Here is a 22,977-nt window from a genome sequence, read left to right as displayed (position 1 = left end):
ATTGTGTGTTTATGAATATCCATGTTAAAGTAATTCCATTTATACTGTATTCTGTTACTTCTATTTCATTGCGTTCTATCTAGCTGCTTTCAAATTCAAGAACAGGACTTATGTAAACGCCCCCTAGGAGTCTGACCACCATAATTATACAGTATATAGATATATATGTTTTAAATTTTCCTTTGTAAAAAAGCATATTACTTATAGGCTATACATTCAGAAAGTCTTCTAAATTGAGAGGCCAAAGCATTTGATCACCAGAATTACAGAAATCCTTTCACTTTTAGCATTTTCGCAACATTGCGTAACTTCTGATGAACACGTTAATTATTATTTTGAATCATCACTCAACAAGTCATTTAACCATGCATTGCTATGTGTTTGAAAGGCTTTTGTCTTTCACACTTTTTATTAGGCCTATCATATTATTTGAAAATATTTTAGTTTAAAAATGTTATGATTTATTTCATTATTAGCTTTTCATTAAACTCACAAACCCCCTGTAGTTTCTTCACGGACCCCAGTTTGGGAAACCCTGAAGGAATCTAAAGTTTAATGCACTTCATGCTGATAAAGAATGAAATATATTTTCATTCTCTTTGTATTTTTATATCAATATGGTACAATAGTACCTTATTCAATTCAATGTGATAAATGAGTTAGGTCAAAGTAATCTAAAAGTAATCAAAAAGTATTTGGATTATATTACCTAAAATGTGCAATGTAATGGATTACGACGAATTTGGGCCTACAATTTGTAAGTAATCTACCCAGAACTGTATACTAGTGGTCATTAAAAACAGAGCAGCTGCTTCTGGTAGCAGTTATACATTTATTATTCATCCCAGAATGCATTCAAGACACCATTATCCACATGGCTGGAGAAGGAATGTTTCATGGAAATGGTCTGCATCAGGACCAAAATTACATAACATCCTTGCCTCAACATATAACCCTACCTTTCCACACCATCACGTTTACAACCATATGAGTGCCTTTCCAGGGCAGAAATAGAAGCAGACAGACCTTTTAGCTTCACAATGTCTTATATCCAAGGAAATATCAATAATGCAGGCCTGCATTGCATAACTAGCGGGCAAGTCTTGGGAAGCACCACGGTACAAGTTCAACAACAAATGCTCCACAGATCGGTTCTGATCTGCTCCCAGCCTCCAGGCAGAGTTGAAGAAGCTGAGTCATTATAGATAAAAGACTGAGACAGATCCTAATTTGATTTTATGTGAACCACAGCATGTATCCCAGCATGCATCTCAGCTCAGCAGGAGTTCCTTGCTGTTCAAAATGCAACAGAAACATAGAATAAAATGTTACCAGTTTCATAAGTAAAAAAACAAACAAAAAACTCTTTCATCAAAATGAAGGTGATCAGTCTCTTTACTAGAACAGACACTTTATCTTTTTTTTTATGATTTATGAAGTTACAAAGTGCTTCCCAGTCTGGGCCTAATGGTCTCTGGAAGCCATACAGGAAGAAAAATAAATGCTCTGAAAACCTGGCATAGGGCTACAGAATCTCTTGAGAACACTGCTAATCTATAAGAGAAAAACATGTCTCTGTGATTTAAAACCTCAGGCATTAAATCTTGTGAAGGTGCTTTTTCAGGTGGTGAAGGGGAATAATCAAACAGCTCACACACTGCCAGAGGAATGTGTTATATCTGACGCACAGAAATAACTGACTGTAACATAACACACTGTGACATGAGGCCGAAATACTGATCTCAGCAGAGCTACATGATAATGAGGGTGAAGAGATCATTTTTATCGACCATCTAAAACACAAAAGAACGAGCCTTTACAAACATCTTTCTTGGTCTCATTTATTTATGTGGAAGTTTTGCGTTGAGTGGCACAATGGATCACAAAACTCATGGTTTGGACCAAATTACGGTTTTTGTGTCACGGATCGGACCATTGTTCGGATCATCAAAAAAAAAAAAAAAAAAAAAAGGATAATTATCGGATCGGATCATTGATGCAATGTAACTTTGCTTTCCATTTATTACTCATTATTAAAGACAAGTGAACAGTCGGTAAAAAATAAGAACAAATACGCAAAATTCAAGCATATATAAATACAATAGAGCAAAGTTACAAATAAAGTAAGGTCTAACAGTAGTACTCAGGTATAAAAAATGTATAATTAAATGTAAAATAAAACAACACTATAGTGTTCACGTATGAATTAAATATAGATTAATCTTTGTTAAAGCTGTGTTTTGTTGTTTGATTAACATCAATGAAATAGACAGCAGCATTATAATGTGCACAACAGTGCGCGAATACTCAGTGCGTGAGTTCTCTATCGCCTCTTCTTGTGCTTGAATGGTTTAAAATTGCTTGGATGTGTACATTGGCAAGACAAAACACGTGCAAACGATAAACTTTCACTCTATGATGGTTACACTTTACAATTAATCTGCAAATCATATGCGTTACAAACCACGGGCCCTGGTTCGAATGGATCATATATCAACTACGATTGGTTACACCCCTAGTAACGGAAAAATAAGACCATACAACAAAGAAATCCATCATTTACAATTTTGCTCTTAAAGGCATGGCCTGTACAGTCCTGATGAAGTCTTAATGTAACCACACTTAACGCAGGCTGCTGTGTGGTGCCAGCACATGGCCCATGTTTTCCTCTCAGCTGAGTGAAACCAAGCACACTGCATTTGAACCGTGCTTATGCAACAGCCTGCCAGCTTCATGAAATATCAACTCCAATCAGGAGTAAACCAGTGAAACCCTATTAGGTCTGACTTTGTTTATGGAAGGAATGTGTGGATATCAGACAAAAACTGACCAGCCATTGTGGGCCTATTATTATGTGAACTTGGTTTAAAATCTCGAATTTATATTTAGTGTTTTGATTAAAAAGACCAGTTATTTTTTACATTACATGCATTGCATCGACATTTCTCATTGGAATTAAAATGCCAAGTTTTAGGTATTGGAACTTAGTTGGTCACCTAAATGTAGCAGGTTTGAATCCCTGCAGAGTTTGATTTAATTGTCAATATCACTGTACGCTTGAGCAAGGGACACTCTTGGACAAGTAATTTGTTCTTTGTTCACTATAAAGTTTTTAATGACCATCTTACACTAACAATAATATTCATAAAAATATTGAAATCTATCAAATTAATAATATTGTTTAATGTAACTTTCTTTACAAAATCACCTGATTTGTTGTAAGCAATATGAATCTATGATGGTTTTGTATTTATTTAAAGTTTACTTAAAACATTACCCATGCATATTATAAAATAACTATTAAATATAATTATTTAAAAAAAAATCTAACTTTTTTAATATGATCATTTAGCCTAAGCTTGAATTAAGAGATCAAGTATGTGGTCATATTTAATATTTTCTTGGAAAATAATTAGTGGCTTGAAAGGTAATAATGAAATGCATTGGGGATGTTTACAAGTTTACAAGGCAATTATAGATTCACTAGGATTTGGGGAAATCATGAACAGCTGACTGGCCCTGTTTCACTTGCATAGTTCAATAGCTACAAACGAAAGAGACGCGAACACTGGCTCTTCAGGTCACACCGAATGCATACTTTCACCTTCCTCTGCCTATGAAAGACATTTCAGTGTTTCAGTAGGCTATAGCTTTCGATTTGGCAGGCAGAGTCTGGTGGTTATGTTTACATACAATACCGAACCCCAATCTCACAAATATGGAAGCGATTATAAAATGGCATCGTAGCCAAGTCATATGAACATCTTACAAATGTAACTTATCTCCAGTTCGCATCCTTGCGCACTACAGAGCATACAAACAACACAGATACTTTATGGCCATTTCTCAGGCGGTGTAACCAAGAAAGAGCCTCGAAGCTGACTCTTCGGAATGTTTCACATATCAAATGTACTTACATCTCAGTAGGCGCTTTGTCAATCCATATTGCCATCAGAAGAGTTTTTGATGCAAGCGAATCTCAGTTGCCAAGTTCCAGCGCGCTGCCTCTTGCTCTTCCTTGCGCTGCTGCATAGTGTGGCCCCGCCCTAATGTGTGTCGTCATCCCGCCGTGCCCTGCCTTTCCCACGCGCTCTGTCCGCAACTGCACGTGCAAGCAAAAAAGCAAATTAATGTTTTAACAAGACAACGCAGAACGCAGACAGTATAATAGTTTAACATATTGGCTTGGTTGCAGTTCCTTTAATTATGAATCTTTAGAATTCCAAAGATAATCTTTAATATTGTTAAGTCAATTACATTACACTGAAGCTGAACAACATCTCTAACGAAAATCTGCAGGCAGCAGGACCAATAATAAGCGAGGCATTTATTTAAATTGGACAGTAATTTAGTTCAGGGTGCATTTGAAAAAAAGTCAGTTTTCATATAGCCTATCTCTAATTATGATTATATATAATAATATAGGCTAACCACATTACATTGGAGGGTCTGATTCTCAGATTAATAGTTGCTATTAATGCTAACTAAGCTGCTATAATGTTTCTGCAAACATCAGTTCATTTCGTACCACGCAAAATTAGTGAAATCATGGGTTCTAAGATCTATATTGCCATCATGTGGATGGTTGTAAAAATACAGTCACAGTTTTAATTTTTATTTCACTTTCTGTTTGGTGTGAAATGAAGTCAGGCTACATATAGGACTACATTGTTTGAATCGAATTCACAAAAAGGGCTTTGAACTTGGTGCCAAATTACATAGCATGAATAGCATAAATAGCATGAATAGCATAAATAGCATAAATATCAATGCACACACATTATAAACATATTTTCAGGAACTACTAACAAAGTACAACAATATAAGAATGAAATAAGATTAAATTTGCTCAGGAAGAAGAGCATTTGTGCATTGATAAATCTATACTGAAATCTATAAACAGCTGATGTATTTGTACTTATGAACACAAGAGATAACCAAAAAAAGATGATTACGTTAATTAGGTAAATCTACAATGAGCTCGATAACAGACTATTATAGAGAAACATTTCTAACGTCTTTCTTAGCTTCAGGATCAAATTAATACCGTAACCCTATTTTATCTATATATATCCCAAACTGGGTCATTCTTTTTTTTTTTTTTTTTTCAGATGGATGGTTTTCATACCACATTCACATTAGAGAAGACTTAAACTTAAGGATCGGTCAGCAATTATTGATTCATCTGAAAACTAGTTTGATTTCAAAGTTGTAACACATATGTAGACAGGCAGATGAAGACAAGGATGAAAAAGTTCCAACACACAGTTTATTATAAGTCTAAACAGGCAGCAGGGTACACACATAACTTAAATGTAGACCAAACAGAAAATGAATGTGAGGGATGAACTTATAAAGCAAACACAAATGAGGATAATTAATAGAACACAGCTGACAGGGATGAACTAATAATGACTGTAACCAAGGAGACAGATGAGTGGTGGGAATCTGGACAAAGACAACTGTGACAAATGACAACAAACTGAAAGTCCATGAAAACACTAAACAGAATATAATGTGACACTATTAAAATGCATAGTATGAATGTGTACAGTGATAAAGATACTAGGGTCTCCCCTTTTACTGACACTGAAAAAAATCCTGTAAATTTGCATGGAAATTTAACAGCAAACTGCTGTTTTCATGCAATTACAGTAATAATAATAATAATAATAATAATAATAATAATAATTTGTTATATGTATAGAGTTTTTCCTGTTTACTCAAACCGTGTTACATAGTATGTTCCCTTTCTATCAGTCACTTTTGACATTGACTTTCAACACTAGGGGTCACACTTGGGAGCCCCAAACACCTCTAATACTTTAAAAAAGGCCAATGAGAATTGGCGAGTGGAATTTGCATGCCACTCTCCCATCATATGGGTATAAAGGATTGGCATGCATCCAATCATTAGGGCCCGAGCACTAATGGTGTGAGGACCCTCTTGGAATTGTTCCGTTTATTATTCAGATTTGTTCTTCAGAGCCGAGAAAACGTGTCTGTGCTTCTCTCTCCATTCACCTCTGCCTAGAAGCTTTGTTGGATTCTTATGCCGCATTTCAGTGGCTGTCTCCCATATGCACGGATAAGTGAGAGAGAGTTTCCCCTGGGTGCTTCAACGAGCAACTAGAAAAGAGAAATTTCCAAAAGAGAATATTGTCTAATAAGAAGAGAGTTTTCTGTTCTCGGAGAAAAGAGCAAATTTCTCTCGGAGAGCGTCTTTTTAAAGATATCTTTCCGTCTATGTGTTCATGGTTGTGGTCGATATCTTTCGTCCTCGGAAGGTCACAATCGCTGTCTCACGTGCTGGAGCACACACACAATGAGACGGTGTTCGTGGATTGTATGTTTTCACTGAGAGAGAGTGACCATGCCAACGGTCCTTTTTCTAATAAAAGGAATCACATCAGTTGCTTCCCATCCCGGTCCTTCTGCAAAGCCTGGGGCTGCGGCAGCGAATACTCAGGGTGATTAGAGGGCAACAATAGGAGCTTCTCCGCAGGGGAAATCCCCACAGTCCTCCCATTCCTCATCTTGCACATTGCATCTGGTGTAGTTTCCAGGGGAGTTTGACGTTACTTCAATATATGTATATATATATATATATATATATATATATATATATATATATATATATATATATATATATATATATATATATATAAATTACAGTATATATAATATATATATATACAAAATGCAACTGACTTCTCATTTGGGGAAAGTACACTTTCTCGATTTCCCCATTTCTCAAGGTGGCTTTGCAAAAAAAGTTGTCTGCAGTAAAAGAAGCAGACACATCTTGCCTCTGTGCAAAGAGACAGGTAAGTGTGACTAGTCACGGGGAAGCCCGCCTTCCTCCGCCTTCACCAACTTCTTTTTACTGTGAGCCCCCGGAGCAATGTAGGTGTGCCACTACACCATACGCCACGGTTTCTTCGGGACGCTGGGCCTTCTGATATGGTGGAACTTGCTCTGCCTCACCACAAGCCTCCCACCATGGGTACCCCAGATTTTGTTCCATTGGTGTCTCTCGTGGTGTCCACTCCCATTTCATGTCACAACCTGCCCACCATCTCCTCCACTGGAGACACTCTTGCGACAGATCATACTTTGCAGAGGGTGGAGATTCCACTTCCAAGTGGTCCAGCTGATTTGGAGTCAATTTGCCAAGGCTCAGGTAAACCTGTTTGCTTTCCAGGAATCTTCCCATTGCCCTCTGTGGTATTCCCCAATCGAGGCCCGCCTCGGCACGGATGCACTAGGGCACAGCTGGCTCCAGGGCCCTTTTGGCCCAACAAGATTTTTTTTTCTCAGAGCTCATGCTGATGGCATCAGCCCCTCCTTGGTGAATCCACCTGAGGTAGGATTTTCTTTCTCAAGGGCAGGCACAATCTGGCACCCGCGCCCAGACCTCTAGAACATCCATGTCTGGTCCCTAGACGGTACAAGGAGGAATCAGAGGTCTGCCACCAGCCACGGTAGACATTATCACCTCTACCCGGCGGCTATTTGCCTTGAAGTGGAGCCTTTTGGCTATGTGGTGTTCCAATCAGGAGGAGGATCCACGAAGGTGCACAGTTGGGTCAGTGCTTTCCTTCCTCCAAGAAGGCCTAGAGAAGCGGCTGTCTGCTTTTACCCTCAAGGTGTACATGACATGGTGGGTGGTAGGTCCTTAGGGAAGCAAGACCTGATTTTTAGGTTCCTGAGAGGTTGAATCCTCCAAGGCTGCACCTCATTCCATCTTGGGATCTCCCTTTGTTTTACAGGCCTTACAGAGAGATCTGTTTTAGCCCTTGTTGTCAGTCGAGCTCAATGCCATCTCCATGAAGATAGCCCTCCTGACCGCACTCACCTTTGTCAAGAGGGTGGGGGACCTGCAAACCCTCTTCATTAGTGATTCGTGCCTAGAGTTTGGCCTGGCATAGTCTCATGTTGTCCTGAGACACAGGCCCAGCTACATGCACAAAGTTCCCACTACTCCATTCAGAGACCAAGTGGTGAATCTGGATGCACTCCCTTGTGACGAGGGAGACCCAGTCCTGTCTCTGTTGTGCCCAGTGCACACTTTGCACATATACCTCGACCGCATACAGAGCTTCAGAATATCTGATCAGCTCTTTGTCTGTTTCTGAGGTCAGCAGAAGTAGAAGGCTGTCTCCAAACAAAGAATACCCTACTGGAGAGTGGACGCCATTCGTCTGACTTACCAAGCCCAAGGCGTACCTTGTCCCTTGGAGCTCAGAGCCAACTCAACCAAAGGCATTGCAGCCTTTTCATCTCTGGCAAACGGTGCGTCATTGGCAGACATCTGTAGAGTTGCGGGCTGGGCTACACTGGGCTACATTGGGCTAAACTATTACTGACTGGAAGAACACTGTGTGTGTCAATAGATAATTATATACTCCTCTAATAGTAAAGGCAGGTGTTCCTCAATGATCTATTTTGGGACCAATTATATTTGGTAAATTTTATTTACTTGGTGTAGCAAATGTGCACTTTTATGCAGATGATACTATCATCCATACTATGGCTCTGTCTGTACTATGGTATCTGTTAGAGTACATGGAGACACAGGAGAGGAAAAATGATGGTGAATGGTGATATGTATTGAATACAAAGGATGTGATGAGGTGAGCAGGGTAGTGGAGTCCAAAGGGTGATTGAGGAAGGTGCTGGAGACTGGGAGATCATGGGAGATCGCTGGTGGGAACCAGGATTGGTGCTGGGAAGTGTAGTGAAGAGGATGGTGACTAGGGTGAACTGTGACAAAATCACGCTGCTTTATAATTTGTAACTGGTGCAAGTGTCCGTACACATCATTGAAATTTATCTGAAATGACACAATGGACTTCACTTTTATTAAGGAGGAAAAACAATATTCTAATTTTAATTTTAAAAGCTTTTCTGGAGAAGTAACCACAGTATATAGTTTGTTGACATATTGTACTAGTGTATATAATACCAGATCAACAGAATTTTTTATTACTTAAGATGTCAATTTTCCAGACAGAGCCAGGTAGATCTGCCTTTTCCAATTATGCTCCACATGCATGGAATGAGATTCAGGGTACACATGGAATAAGTACCATCTCTTGGTCTGTTTAAAAATATTTTAAAGTTTGTTTTTATAAACAATTTCAGTGTTTTAATTAGCTGCATATGATTTGCATTGTTTATTAGATTTTGATTTATAGATTTATTCGATTTTGGTGTTTTGTGTTTGTTTATTATGTGGTTTTATGTTGTTTTGTTTTCGCTGGCCATCTTGACCAGGACTCCCTGGTAGAAGAGATACTGGATCTCAACGGGACTTTTCTGGTTAAAAATAAAAATAAAAATAAAAATAGGAACCCCCTAGTGTCGGTTTTGACACAATGTTCTACAGAAAGGGATTGAACGACTTCAAGGGGTTGTCGACTTTTTTAAAGTCAACATTTGTGTGATGAAAATTGAGTTGACGTCGACTAGTTGCTGATGACATCATAAATGAATAATTAAGCCTGAACCTCGAGCTGAGACTCGAACGCAGGTTGCCTTGTGCACAGCTTTGGCATATGACACAGCGCTGCCCACAAGGCTATTGATCCTACATGAGTTCTTATTTTTATCAGTTCTTTTGTCTTTAGGTCGTTTTTTCATATTTCTCACAGATTTCTGCTCGTTCTAAATCAGATACAGATAAAGTAGCACAGCAAAGATTACATTTATATGCATTAGTGAGGTAGTAATTGCGCTTGTGAATTAATTCTACCTGGCAGCGTCTTTGCATGTGATCTGCATGTGATGTGTGAGCTACTGTCTGTAAGTATGTGAGTTACAAAGCCTCAGTGCAGAAGGGTGAATAACTTACATGTACAATAAGCGGTTTAAATAGTGCATTCACCCGGTCAATTTTGAGCATCCAGATGGTAGAATCAAACATATCTTGAGAAGTGCTCTCAGAGTATGCATATATTTGTCATTTTAACTGTTTTGGAAACTGAGCGTATAAGTGAAATTAAAAGATTTCTTATCCTGTTGTGCCCTCTATAGTTCATGATCAGCAACTAGTTGATGTCAAGCTTAAAGGGTCATGGCAGTGCATTGAAGTCGACAAGTCGACTAGTCTGTGCAACTCTCAACTGCTCAACCTGAATGAGTGGATGCAAGTGGCATGCAAGTTTCACTCACCAATTTAGATGGACATTTACACAGGAATGTGTAACACAGCACCATCATATCACAAACAAACTGCTAAGAAAGCTCAACTTTTATCCAACCTGCACATTTGTCTAAACTTTATCTGAGTAAAAGATTAGTGTAGAATGATGCTTTTTCTTGTGTTGTTACAATTTTAACGTGAGATTCAAACTGTCCATTATCTGCTGCTGTTATTTGACTTCTGATTTTATCTGTAAGTGATTTGGAGAGTGAATAGAGCTTTTGCTGGAGAGTTTAGGACAGAGAGAAAAGTGTCCTGAAACTCTTAACAGGTCAATTTACCTTATGATGTATGATGCATGATATCTGTATGATGACGGAACCAAATTCCCATTTTTACAGCTTACCACCTTGTGCATTCAATGGGACAAGTGCCGCATGATCCATCCTATTGATCCATGATCCATCCGTCCTTTGCCTATTAAAAATTACTTTATTAGACTATTACAAAATGAGGAAGTCTAACCCATACTGAAACTAAGGAAATCATATTATGGAAATTATATTTTAAATTATATGGAAATTATATTTATGGTATTCTAGTAGATTCCAGTTCATTTTAAAATTGACATGCAGAGCTTATACGTTACTTTTTATCCATTCTTTTTATCTGTTCTTGCTAACAAATCCAGTTATGCCACTTAAATTACTCAATTTAAACAGTTTTTTTTTAAATAATAAAATTTCTAATTGCCAGACACTTTTTTAAGTTTGTGCTGTTTGTCTTTGTGAATATGTGCAGACAAATGGATGCATATTTAATATACATACATGTGTATTTATTTCATATTCCCACTCATGCAAAACAAGGGTAATCTGCTTAAACCAGACATATTTTGCATATTTAAAATTTATCGTCATATTGAATAACTTTAATAGTGGTAAATTATTCTATTTGCATATACACTGACCTCATGCATGCTAACTACATTCTTTTTACATTCAGAATTATGGCGCTCTAAACTTAACGTCTGTCCTGAAATGATTTATTGATTTGGCAAAGATTAAGACCACTGCTCTGTGTTGACAGAAGAGTAATCTGTCATGCAGGTGTAACACTTATGCGTTTTGTTTTCACATTACCGTATATAAAACACACAACAAGTTAATATTTCAGCACAATATTTCAGCAAAGATTTCTCAAGTATACATGAATGCATTTAATTAGGGCATTAGTGTCTTGAAATATATGTAGATCTATTTCACAGTTAAATAAACTTTTCACAGTCATACAGCTATTTTTATTAAAGAAGGAAACCAAATACTGACTCCAGTAATGCATGATGACAGATGCTATTTTCTATTCCATTACCTCACCAGACCAGATTAAGTTCATGAAAATCCAGTTCTCTGATTACACAGTTTAACTTGATTTCAGAAATGCTACAGTCATTGATGAAACATATCAGTCACACATAGGTCTCTTCAGTTACATAAAAAGATGATTATTTTGATGGATAGGTTTGGATTTATTTAGCTGAACTGGGTCAGACTTATGAGTCCCTACAGACTCTAAGAATAGTGCCGTCTGGTCTTTTTTTATCATTGGTCATTGCAGAGTGGCCACACCGGAGGGAGATATAACCAAACATTTTGGTTGAGGACAAGAAATAATGTGGACCGATGATTAACAAAGCAGCTGGACAGTGTTGGTAACACAAACAAACTAGTAATGTGAGCATTTAAATTTGATTAAGAGACTGACAAGAAAATTATTTTTCAGCAGCTATGCGTCTTGTAGTTTTACGGTTCTTGGCTGGATTTTTTGGAGCTCTAAGCTCAGTGTTTGTCCTGGGATCTCTTGGGTCCGATTACTGGCTTATGGCATTTGAATTGTGTGATCATGCGGCTTTTTTCAGAGTCACAGAGGTAAGGATCGGACATATTTGCCATGTGTTAAAATTATTTGTTCATGTGTTTTATTAGACTTTAACTATACAATCAAGTGACTGAGAATTCAGCAATACAGAGCTTTATCTGAAAGGCATACAATGAATAAATTAATCCTTCATACCATTAGAATCATAAACCTATACTGTCACATTATGTTCTGTTTAGTGTTGTTTTCATGGACTTTCAGGTTGTCATTTGTCACGTCTTTGTTCACTCATCTATATCCTTGGTTACAGTCATTATTAGTTCATCCGTGTCAGTTGTGTTCTATAAATTATCCACGTTTGTCCAATGAATCCACATTCATTTTCTGTTTGGTCTACGTTTCAAGTTATGTGTGTGTGTACCCTGCTGCCTAGACTCATATCTGTTGGGATTATTCTATTAAACCATTTGTTGGAACTTTTTTCATCCTTGTCTTTATCTGCCTGTCTACACGCACGCGTTTCACCTACATAGTTGATATGTTTCATTGAAACAACAAGAAAGAAACTTTTGCCACAGAACAAATATTTTGGGTTCTTCAAAGAACAGTTTGTAAGTGGCTCCAAATGCAGTGGCGACCTTTCAGCAAGATAATTATTTTTGAATAATATCAATTTTAAATAGATTTTTATATGTAGTTTTATTTATTCATTAGGATATCTCTCAAAAACAACCAGACATTGAGGCTGAAAACACCCTGTTCTACCATGAGGGCCTCTTTTGGAGATGTTCTTATAGCGGTACAAATGGAGAACAGGATATGCTGGCTTTTTGGATCAGTAGGTCAACTCCTTTTGTACTTGGCATGCAACTTGGAACTTAAAAACAATTGCACAATTGCTTGTTAAATTGCTTGCATTTGGAAAAAAAAAGTTAATTTTGTTACATTATGATGAAGATGATGATATGGATCATATAAACAGCTCAACTTAAAACAAAAGTGTGATACACAACCATACACAACCAACACAAGAGCATGAACTAAGACAACAGACGTTTATATATGGGCCATTCTAAAGAATTGGTGCAAACTGCTGTCCCACAACCAAAAAAAAAAAAACATAAAAAAACAACACCACACATTTAAAAAGCTATTGTCTTTTGAAACTCACAATAATATATTAGTAAACATAATATAATTAAAATCATAATTGATTGGGTACTTTCAATTGGGAGGTGGCTATCCTGAACCCTAACCCCTAAATTTCAAACTAGGAAGATGATATAGAATTTTTTCTGCTTTCTATTCTCTTGTTGTTTCAATAGAAGGCAACAGTACTTGAATCAGTCCACAGCCTAACAAAATGCTCCACTCTTCTCCACAATGGTAACCCACTGTATTTTAAATGGATCTAATAATTCCAGTGTAATTGAACATTAAACACAATTACACATATCAAGTCTTCCCCTTTTCTAATTTTCTCAAATAAAACATAAAATAACATTTCATTTTAACATTTATTCTCTCTTAATTCAACCATATGCAAAGCATGCTGCTTACAAGCACCGCCCAGTTTCAGTTAATGCAACACAAATCATGAATGTAATCCAACACAAACGGATTAAGTAAACTTAAATTTTACATATATTTAAGCAGATTGAACACAATCAAATTAAGTTAGGGAAAAATGGCAGTTGGCGTCGCACTATACTGCCACCCTCTGGATGTAAGAATCTTTTACTTTAGACAACGCATTAGGATTTTGTACTGTTAAGCTGAGACATAATTACGTGGACCTTAATAGAAAAGAAAAAAAAACATTTCAAGTCAACAAACATAATTATTATTATAAGTAAACTAAATATAAATATATTAAGTAAAGCGCACAACCTTCCTTGTTAATTTTTGTTAACAACAGTGTATGTTTTAGTCCATTGGCTGAGACTGATTTTAACTACACCCCTATATTTTTGATTAGGAAATTTTCCTGTGTCCCTCTCTCTCATAGCTGATAGGTCCCATCATTTTGAGGTAAATGTGTTCAAAAATATGAAAATCTGTGTGCATTACGAAACATCACTTTTTTCTGCAGTTAAGCACACTTTTTGGGGTGTTATTCCATAAAATTTAGTTTTTATCTGTGTACAACTGTTCAGAACTGTGCTAGCTAACCATGTGCTGACCATGTGCATCTTTGAGCTAGGCTCAAAAGTATCTAAAATTGTCACTACCGAAAAAGTCATGACCGAAACATGTGGTGAAGTTGTGGTTGTGATATCATTGTTTTGGTGGTGACAAAAGGGAACACATAACCTTACAACATTAGTATGAATGAGTGGATGCAAGTGGCATGACAAGTGGCACGGGAACACAGTATGTTTTAGTAGTGTTTTAATATGCAAGTTAAAATTCTGTAATGTGATGTGGGGTCACAACCAAAACATTACTGTCTCTATACCGAAAATGTGCAGTCACGACCGAAACATGGGATGTTTTGTCAAAAATAAAGTATATTGAATTACCAACTAAGATGTTATGATAGTGTTTGGTACAATGTATATTCAAAATGAATCCTTAACTTTGAAATCAGTATGATTAACTTTATGCCTTATACAAAGAAAGATTGGATTCAAAATACACTTGAAATATTGTTAAAATAATCATTGTCATTGATTTACTTGTGAAAACTTTTGAATAAAATAGCAAAAAATATATATTTATATATTTATTTAACGTAGACAAAATCTTAATAGGTCAATATAACCCTTATTAGATTATACGTATATTATTGTGTTTCGGTAGTGACAAATTTGGGGAGAGGAAAAATATTTCAAAACTTTCTGAAAATACAATATGAGAATTAGCTGCGCAATAACTTGGATATTACAATTTGCATACATACAAAATTTGTGGAAAAATACGTATTTTTCAAGATGTTTCCTACTCTGATTTTGAACCAATTCTGTATAATGGCCCATATACGCAATGTAATGAACTACAGTAACTAAATACAAGCTGTGAACTACATGACAACAAAGGAACACAAACTAGAAACCAACACTGCGCCGAAATTCAAATACTTCTTTACTATATAGCCAAGAGAGTAGTATGTCTGAATAGTATTCGAAAAACAGTAGACACAAAGTACCTGGATGACTTGAGTCGCAAAGTAAGTTCAAATTCAAAGGTAGTACCTACTTACACAGTATGCGATTTCAGATGCAAGACAAGGGAAACACAGGAAATAAAGCAATACAAACTAAAAGTCTATGAAAAGGAAACCAATACACCGACATAACGTGACACATTTTTTATGTAGTATTTTATTATGTAGTAGCCTTGTGCTAAAAAGTTTTAAATGCTGTTTTTCCCACACCAGTCTGAATTTCTCTGAAATTGCCATAGGGTCTAAATAGGGATTCAGTAGGCTACACCAATGTGATATTCTATCACCCCCTGACCTTCTTTTTGATAAACTTGCACATGTTTTTAGTGTAGAAGTTTAGCATAAGGCTTAAAAAATTTGAAAAATTTGAAAAAAAGAGGAAGGAGTCTGAATACTTTCTGAATAAAGGGTATACTTATCAGAGCACATCTGCACTTCACTTCCTCCTTTCTATAGATAGCTAGAATTTCTTACCGGCACTACATTTTTGCTGACACTTATTTTTAAACGAACACGCCTGATGTAACTTGACCTTTTTTATACAGATGAAGCCCAACACCTGACTATTTGCTCTTTCTTGTAAACACACTGCTTCATTTTTCACCAGCCAATCAGCCATCCCAGAAGGTTTGCATGCCAGCCTACTTGTCACATGCTCCCATTTCAGGACTTCCAAAGATTCGAATCTCTGACTCTGTTACAGGTGAGATTTCGAGCAGCAGTTTGCTCTACAATATGTTGACAATGTGATGGAATTCCTTCTCATTTACTGTGTGGTCAAAGTAATAAAACTCGATTTTCCATTGTCAGTGCAAAGGAGCTTTTGGTGTGTTATATTTGTTCTGGGAGTCCTCTCTGTGATGATTGGTGGGTTTGTCACAATCTGTGCAACCGCAGGGACCAGCCATCGCCTTTATGAGGCTGGAGGGGCCCTCTTTATAACTGGGGGTGAGAAAAGAAAATTGTAGTTGAAAGCTGAAAAAAAAAAAAACCCCGTACTTTGTAGTGATTCAACAGTGATTTTACTCAAATGTTCTCTCTTTTCATATGCAGGTGTCTTAATCATGTCGGTAGTGCTGTTGTTTGTTGTGTGGGTGCAGGTCTCAGACTCTTTAGAGCGGTACGGCCTCCAGCGCCGACACATAGTGTGCCCTCATCTGCAGCTCACTGTGCACTATGGTCCGTCTTTTATGCTGGCTCCCACTGCTGCCTTCCTCTGCTTGCTCACTGGCCTACTTCTCCTGCTCATTCCATCAGTCAGCAGATCATCAACCAGGGACACAGAGAATCAGCCAATCTCACTGCGAGAGGAATGTGTGTAGTGTTGTTGTGTAAACATGACAATGACTCTTTCCCAATGCAATGGGCTTTTATTGTTCTGAATATTTATGGTTTTCTGCCTTCTAAATATAATAAAAAAATGTTTAGCAGGATATTCATGTGTTTGGAGTTTTCCTGGTAACTTTTCCAGCAAAGATTTGTTTAATTATTAAATTGGTTAAATAGACAATAACAATTACTTACATCATCAATATCATCTTTATTTTGTTCTGCAAGACAGGGAAAATATTTATTTTTATTTATAATTAATATTTTGAGTTTGTACTGTGAGTGACGTCATTGGTAATGGACCGGGCGCGTCTGCTCTCTCACAACAGCCATGTCTCTTCAGTACTCTGCATTTAAGAGCGAAAATATGCTGTATTAGGTGAAGTTTCAAGTTAATATTAATTATAGAAGCATCATAAAACCGGAAAAAGTTTATATATGCATTTTTCTGCCTAGAGTTTAATGTATTTTTGGAGTTTTATAAGCGCACGTGTTTATTTTATATGCCGCCCGCGCGCCAAATTTGAGTGCGGGTTTTTCCCATAGACTGTAAAAAATAGGGTTTTCCCTGTTAATAAGTTTCTCCATATATAATTTTGGTGGATTGAGTCTGTGAAAATGTCGTTTAGTATATTAAAAGTGTTTAGCTTTCATTTGGATGTTAAAATGTATGTTTATAGCCATATTTGTGACCTGTGTATTATAAATTGCAGTTGCTGTTAGATGGTACTTAACGTGTCTTTTCTCATACATCCTTCAGCTGAAAGAGAGTGAACCTGAAGGCTTGTGTGTTGATTGTCTGTCCTCTGTCAATAAACTGCAGGTATGTTTAACAACCACGGTGACGCATTGCTGCCACATACATATTATTTTTTCCACTCAATTATGTCGTAATAACGAGATCTTATGTCGTTAAAACGACATATTGTCTTGGCCTTATAAGGACATGTGTAGTCATGTACAAAATATGCCTTTATCCATAAAATTGATAGCCAGTCATGTCTTTATCATACATCTACGTTCAAAAAGCTGAAGAAATAGCAGCCCCCAATGGACATTCATGTTAAAAGATCAAATTCTGTACACACTTTATTAATAGCAGATGAGCCCAGAATACTAACATTGCGTTTAAATGCACATTAGGCTAAGCGTTTTCCTCCCATAGAAAACCCTTATTATAAAGAAAAAGCTTAATGTGGCTTAATAGGTTACTTCAGTGATAAAGATCAAATGCTGTACACACCTTATTAATAAACCATACTATCCTACAGAAAAGCAGATGAGCCCAGAATATGAACGCAATGCATTTAACGTTAAGCGTTTTCCTCCCATAGAAACCCTTTATTATAAAGAATATAAAGGTGGCTCTTAACGTGTCTTTCTATAGTAGGATGGCATTGCGGTGCACAGCAAATCCTTTAAATGGTATTCAATGCAAAACAAAAATGAAAAATAAAAGTAGACAATAAAATAAACAAATTATTGTGGCATTAATTAGCCCACAAACAATATTTATTTTAAAGCCTAAACGAATTTGTTTAAAGAAAAACACCAGCGTTGGGCGTTTATCTGTATAGGTGTTTCAGCCGCCCTTTTCAAACTGGCGCAAGAAAATTCAACATAATTTGATTTGTTAAACATGAAGAGGACTTATCAGTCTGGCATGGCCGCTCGCTCTAACGTTAACCTAGATAAATGTTCGCTATTATTAAGCGCATATCCAAGTGTTTGTGTGGAGTGTGGAGCGCGCACTGCATGACATGGATGCGCCGGTGCCATCACTCGCATTTTCCTATCAACAGTGGAAACAACTTAAAATACTCTATCATTTCTGGTCATACAGAAAATAATAATACATCAGTCGCAACTACTTTTATTTGTGTAAACTCACAACAACAAGAAAACGTTGTGCTTTTGTAAAATAAAAGAAAACGAACAGGGCGCGCTTTCATGATCTGTGAATTGGAGCGCGTCTCAAAAATGAACTGAAAAACAGTGTATAGACAAGCCTCACAGACATGAGAAATATAACTAACTATATAAAGTTTATAAAAAAAATGTCCACCAACGAAAAAAATCCAATCGAAAGCAAATACGGTACCATCTTGATTATGTAATCCCGTCCGTATGAAAGGCGCATCTACATTACAGCGGAGATGTATGGAGATATGTTTGCAGGGTGCCTAACCGCACTGATTTAGAAAAGACTAGTTCATTAATAAACAATTAAAATGCTTCGTTATTTTTTTCAGACACATTTATTATGTCATTAGCCTACTTTTACCCGGTGCTTTGCGGCAAGTTTTCTGCATGCGCTTGAGCGCGGAATATAGCCATGAACCTAGGATTGAATATAAACGTGCGATTAGTCCTAATTGCTTAAATGAATGACTACTAGTCTAGAAAATCCTTTAGTCTATGGCAACTCTAATCAATAGCCTACATTTAATATTTGACATTATTTAATTAGTAATTAGTATCCAGCTCTTTACATTAAATTAGTTGAGTTAGCAAAATAATAAAATAAAGTTTAAATTAAGATAATACCGGTAATCATATATTTCTTTATTCCACCACAACACAAAGGACTGTTTATAAGGTGACAATCCGTTACATGTGAAGATTGTATCATGGCTGTATCTTGAAGATTTTTGTATTGTATTGTATCTTCTGTTATAAAGACGAAGATTGACATTTCGTTAATTAAACAAAATAAGAACACAATGTTGTAAAAAATAAACAACTTAGGCTATGTTCTGCTAGATGTGTTTTTTTGTTTAATTATATCTCTAGGTAATAAAGATATAGCCTATTAACAAAAATAAATCTTAGGCTATATATAATATATTATATAAAAAAAACTAATTGGCCTATATAAAATATATTTTAAAAAAAAGGGCCTCATTGATTAATTTTGCCTGATTGGGGGCTGCTACTATTTGCTTACGCTTTTTGAAAGTAGAGGTGTGATAAAGGCGCGATAGGCTGTCAATTTTATGTGGATAAAGGCATATTTTGTACATGACTACACATGTCCTTATAAGGGCAAAAAAAAATGTCGTTTTAACGACATAGCATCTCATTATGAGAAAAATATGTCGTTTTAACGACATAAGATCTCGTTATTATGAGAAAAAGATGTCGTTTTAACGACATAAGATCTTGTTATTACGAGAAAAGATGTCGTTAAAACGACATAAGATCTCGTTATTACGAGAAAATATGTCGTTTTAACGACATAAGATCTCGTTATTACGACATAATTGAGTGGAAAAAATATTATATATGTGGCAGCAATGCATCACCGTAAACAACAACAATAACAGAAAAAAAAAAAAAAACTATACAATCTAACATATTGAGACATATGTCGTTACATCATATTAATGTAAAAATGAATGTACTTTTGATGGAATTTAATTTATTTCATTTGTTTTGTGTGAATGTGAACTTTCATAAGTGAGACACAGAAAGAAATTGACTGTTTCAATACAAGACTTTATTGTATAAAATGCTCTCTCAAAACAGCCTTTGACTGGAGAGAGTCAGCTGAAAGAGAGTGAACCTGAAGGCTTGTGTTTTGATTGTCTGTCCTCTGTCAATAAACTGCGTGGTCCACCGAAGCCAGTGGGGTCGAGGAATTCCTTTGTGGTGTGAGATGAAGTTTGCTACATTTATATTGCTACATAAAAAGAAAGCAAATGCTGACTAGCTTTAAAAATGACAAAAAGCACCATAAAAGTACGGAGGAACAAAGTACAAATTTATCACTATAAAAAAAAAAGGATTTATCTTTTTAATTTTTATATTTTACTGACAGCCATATTTTTAACATTAAGAAATTAAAAGTGCAGTAAACAATTTCTGAGAAATGCTGTTGAAATTGGATCCTGACCAAGCACCACAACATATTCATAGCCATATATCAACAGTAGGGGGCGTTAAACACTCATGATGGGGGAGGAGAGTTGAGCAAGAGGGTGATGTGAAGAAAGAGTGTTGAAACAGAGATGGCTGAGAGACATTACAAATGAGAAAAGGTTAAAAGAAAATCACTGGAAAAAGAAGGGTTATCCGGCAAGAGCTTTAGCATCCGCGTTAATATTAGAACAGCCTTCCAGCGCTGGAGAGACCTTAGCGAGAAGGCCTGAAAACGTACGCCGATGTTGCATTGTTTCTGCTCCATATGTGAGTAACATTGGTTCACAGAACCAAGATATGCTGTTGTTATGTTAGCTATAGTTACAGGACAGTTTTGAGTGTCACTGTTTGTCTGGTGATGGTGTGATGTTGGCGACTAAAAAAAAACTCTTGCTTTTTGTTCTTCCTTGTTGTTCTTTCATCATCTTTGCTTTATTTTTCATGAAGCATTTTTTTTTTCACTTCAGCTATAAGACATCCATTTTTGCATTACGTACTTTTGCATTTTGAGGGCGGAGCAATGAAGTAAGGGGTGTGTTTGTTTAGGTTGATTTCGAATATCAACAGTGTTTCTTAGAAATCGATTATTGCACCTTAAAATGAAATGTGCATATACTTTTTGTGAAAAAAAGTGTGTCATATAGAAACCACAAATTGCATGGACTACTTTTTTGGTGATGTTTGTCAGATTCTTCTACCTAGTCACTATTCACTTTTATTTTATGGAAAAGAGCAACTCCAACATTCTGATAAACCTGTGATGACTGAGGTTTTGTTACCTGACAAACTATTTCTTTAAAACTGTTAAAAAACTCAGTCCCAATCAGATCCCAGTGAACATGCCGATTAAGCACTGTAATTAAGTGGAGAAACTAATGCATTGTAACTGAGTGCCAATTCAATAAATTTGTGGTTTTGTTTGAATGGCAGACAGTTGTCCAATTCTATAAATTCTACTGTTTAAATTTATAGTACCAGACAAAACATTTGCGAATAGTAGCCTCACTATTTTGGACACGTTTTTCACAAATGACAGAAAAAAGTGTTTTTCTGTGAATACTTTCTCTTGTCTACTCTGTCTATTTTGATTTATTTTATTTTATTTTAACGGACACCAGGGGTATGATGAGGCCATGGCCTCTGGAATGTAAAAAAAAAAAAAAATGTAATTGCTTTTTTAAAATTCTTTTAAAAAATATTGCTGGCAAAAACAGCAATGCAGGTTTGAGAGGTGGCACCCCGACAAATCTCGCGAGAATCACGACTTGCTTTACAGCACGACGTCACATACATCAACAACATATTGTTGTAAAGTTTTTCTTTCTTCAAAGCAGACCAGGAGACGTTGGGGATCAAGTTCAAACAAAGTTTTTCTTTATTGAGGACTTCACGTTGACGTGGCTGCAGGAATCCAACATAATCTAACTAAGGGAACTTTACATGGTATCTTATAGGCATTTTAGGAGGAGGGACTTTTGAAGGTGGAGAAAATTCAAACAAACCATGTAACAGGTTTAGGTAACACCCTAGACTGAGGGTCTGGCCAATCCTAATTCAATCAGCATAAGGCTCCAAGAGCCATTTGGGTCCGAATGCAGTATTAGCAGTATTTCAGAGCAGTATTTCTTCAAACACTAGGGTTGTAGCAGTATTTTTTTTAAATACGGGTTGTATCCCGTATTTAAATCTTGTTAGGTTGTAAATCTTCACCACAAGGTTTTGCCCCCGATGCCTGTTGCACTTCGGTTCTTCCCTGGGCTCCGCACTGGTCTTTGTGTCCTATTCTGTCCCTGTTGTGGGCACACTGTAGAGTGTGTGAGAAAATTGGCACATTTCCATTCTCCAGTGAAACATCAGTCCTAGTAGGCATCATAACAGAGGATGGTGTCTGATTGTAATGTTTCTGTGGTATAACATTTAAGGCTGTGAGTCTTACTTAATGTCTCCCAAAGAAAGGCTGAGACAGTCACTTTCCTTTTGTTCTATTAAACAAAAATAAGTCTTTCATCTTTGTTGTGAGTTACTGGGGAAATTAAGCACTCACAGCCTAAATGGTTAACACCGTATCAAGTTGCCCCACGAGTTTAACGAGGAGGGGAGGGGCTGCTTCAGAATATCAAGCAGGCTAAGCAGAAGCTGAGTAACCTTGTTAACTTCTTTAAAGTTCTTTTTGTTTTTTCTACATTCTTTTCCAAAATGTCTGTGCTTGCCACAGTAAGAACAACTGGCTTCTCTAGGACTTTTGCGTTTCTTTGGCTTCTCTGAGTTGACCTTAACAGAAACTGCTGCAATTCTTACTCTCTCTTTGACATCAGAATCTCTTTCCCAAATAGCTAAACTTTCTAGGTTACTTCTGAGAGTTCTTTTAGCTCACGTAATATCTAGGAATGGCAAGGCTGTTCTGTACTCAGCTACAAGACCATCTGCCCAAATTCGGATTAGAGCTCCTTTGTCAGCTAACACACTTTCGGAATCATCCACTATTCCACTGTACGTTACAGCTACCTGACAGAACCTCTCTGTGTACTCACAAACA

At 36.6% G+C, this 22,977-nt stretch overlaps 2 protein-coding genes across 10 annotated transcripts in view; one reads left to right on the top strand and one right to left on the bottom strand.

Moving 5' to 3' along the window:
* The window catches only part of inpp4ab (inositol polyphosphate-4-phosphatase type I Ab), a 47,099-nt gene extending 42,989 nt beyond the window's left edge, over positions 1 to 4,110 (bottom strand). For 7 of the 9 annotated variants that reach the window (XM_081381739.1, XM_081381740.1, XM_081381744.1 and 4 more), the window contains exon 1: positions 3,918 to 4,055. The gene's annotated coding sequence lies outside the window, so the exon portion shown is untranslated. Of the gene's footprint in view, positions 1 to 3,917 lie in introns of all 9 variants that reach the window. The other 2 variants (XM_081381745.1, XM_081381741.1) reach the window with 2 other exon arrangements.
* A 7,508-nt stretch (positions 4,111 to 11,618) lies between these two features.
* On the top strand, positions 11,619 to 20,263 carry tmem182b (transmembrane protein 182b). The gene is made up of 5 exons (XM_081380640.1): positions 11,619 to 12,075; positions 12,740 to 12,863; positions 15,799 to 15,894; positions 16,002 to 16,139; positions 16,245 to 20,263. The coding sequence occupies exons 1-5, from the start codon at positions 11,935 to 11,937 to the stop codon at positions 16,511 to 16,513; spliced, it is 768 nt and encodes a 255-aa protein (XP_081236766.1). The 5' UTR covers positions 11,619 to 11,934; the 3' UTR covers positions 16,514 to 20,263.
* The last annotated feature ends 2,714 nt before the right edge of the window (positions 20,264 to 22,977 follow it).

The sequence above is a fragment of the Scardinius erythrophthalmus genome (assembly GCF_964197995.2).
Source record: "Scardinius erythrophthalmus genome assembly, chromosome: 12".
Classification (NCBI taxonomy): domain Eukaryota; kingdom Metazoa; phylum Chordata; class Actinopteri; order Cypriniformes; family Leuciscidae; genus Scardinius; species Scardinius erythrophthalmus.
This window is presented reverse-complemented; position numbering and strand designations above follow the sequence as displayed.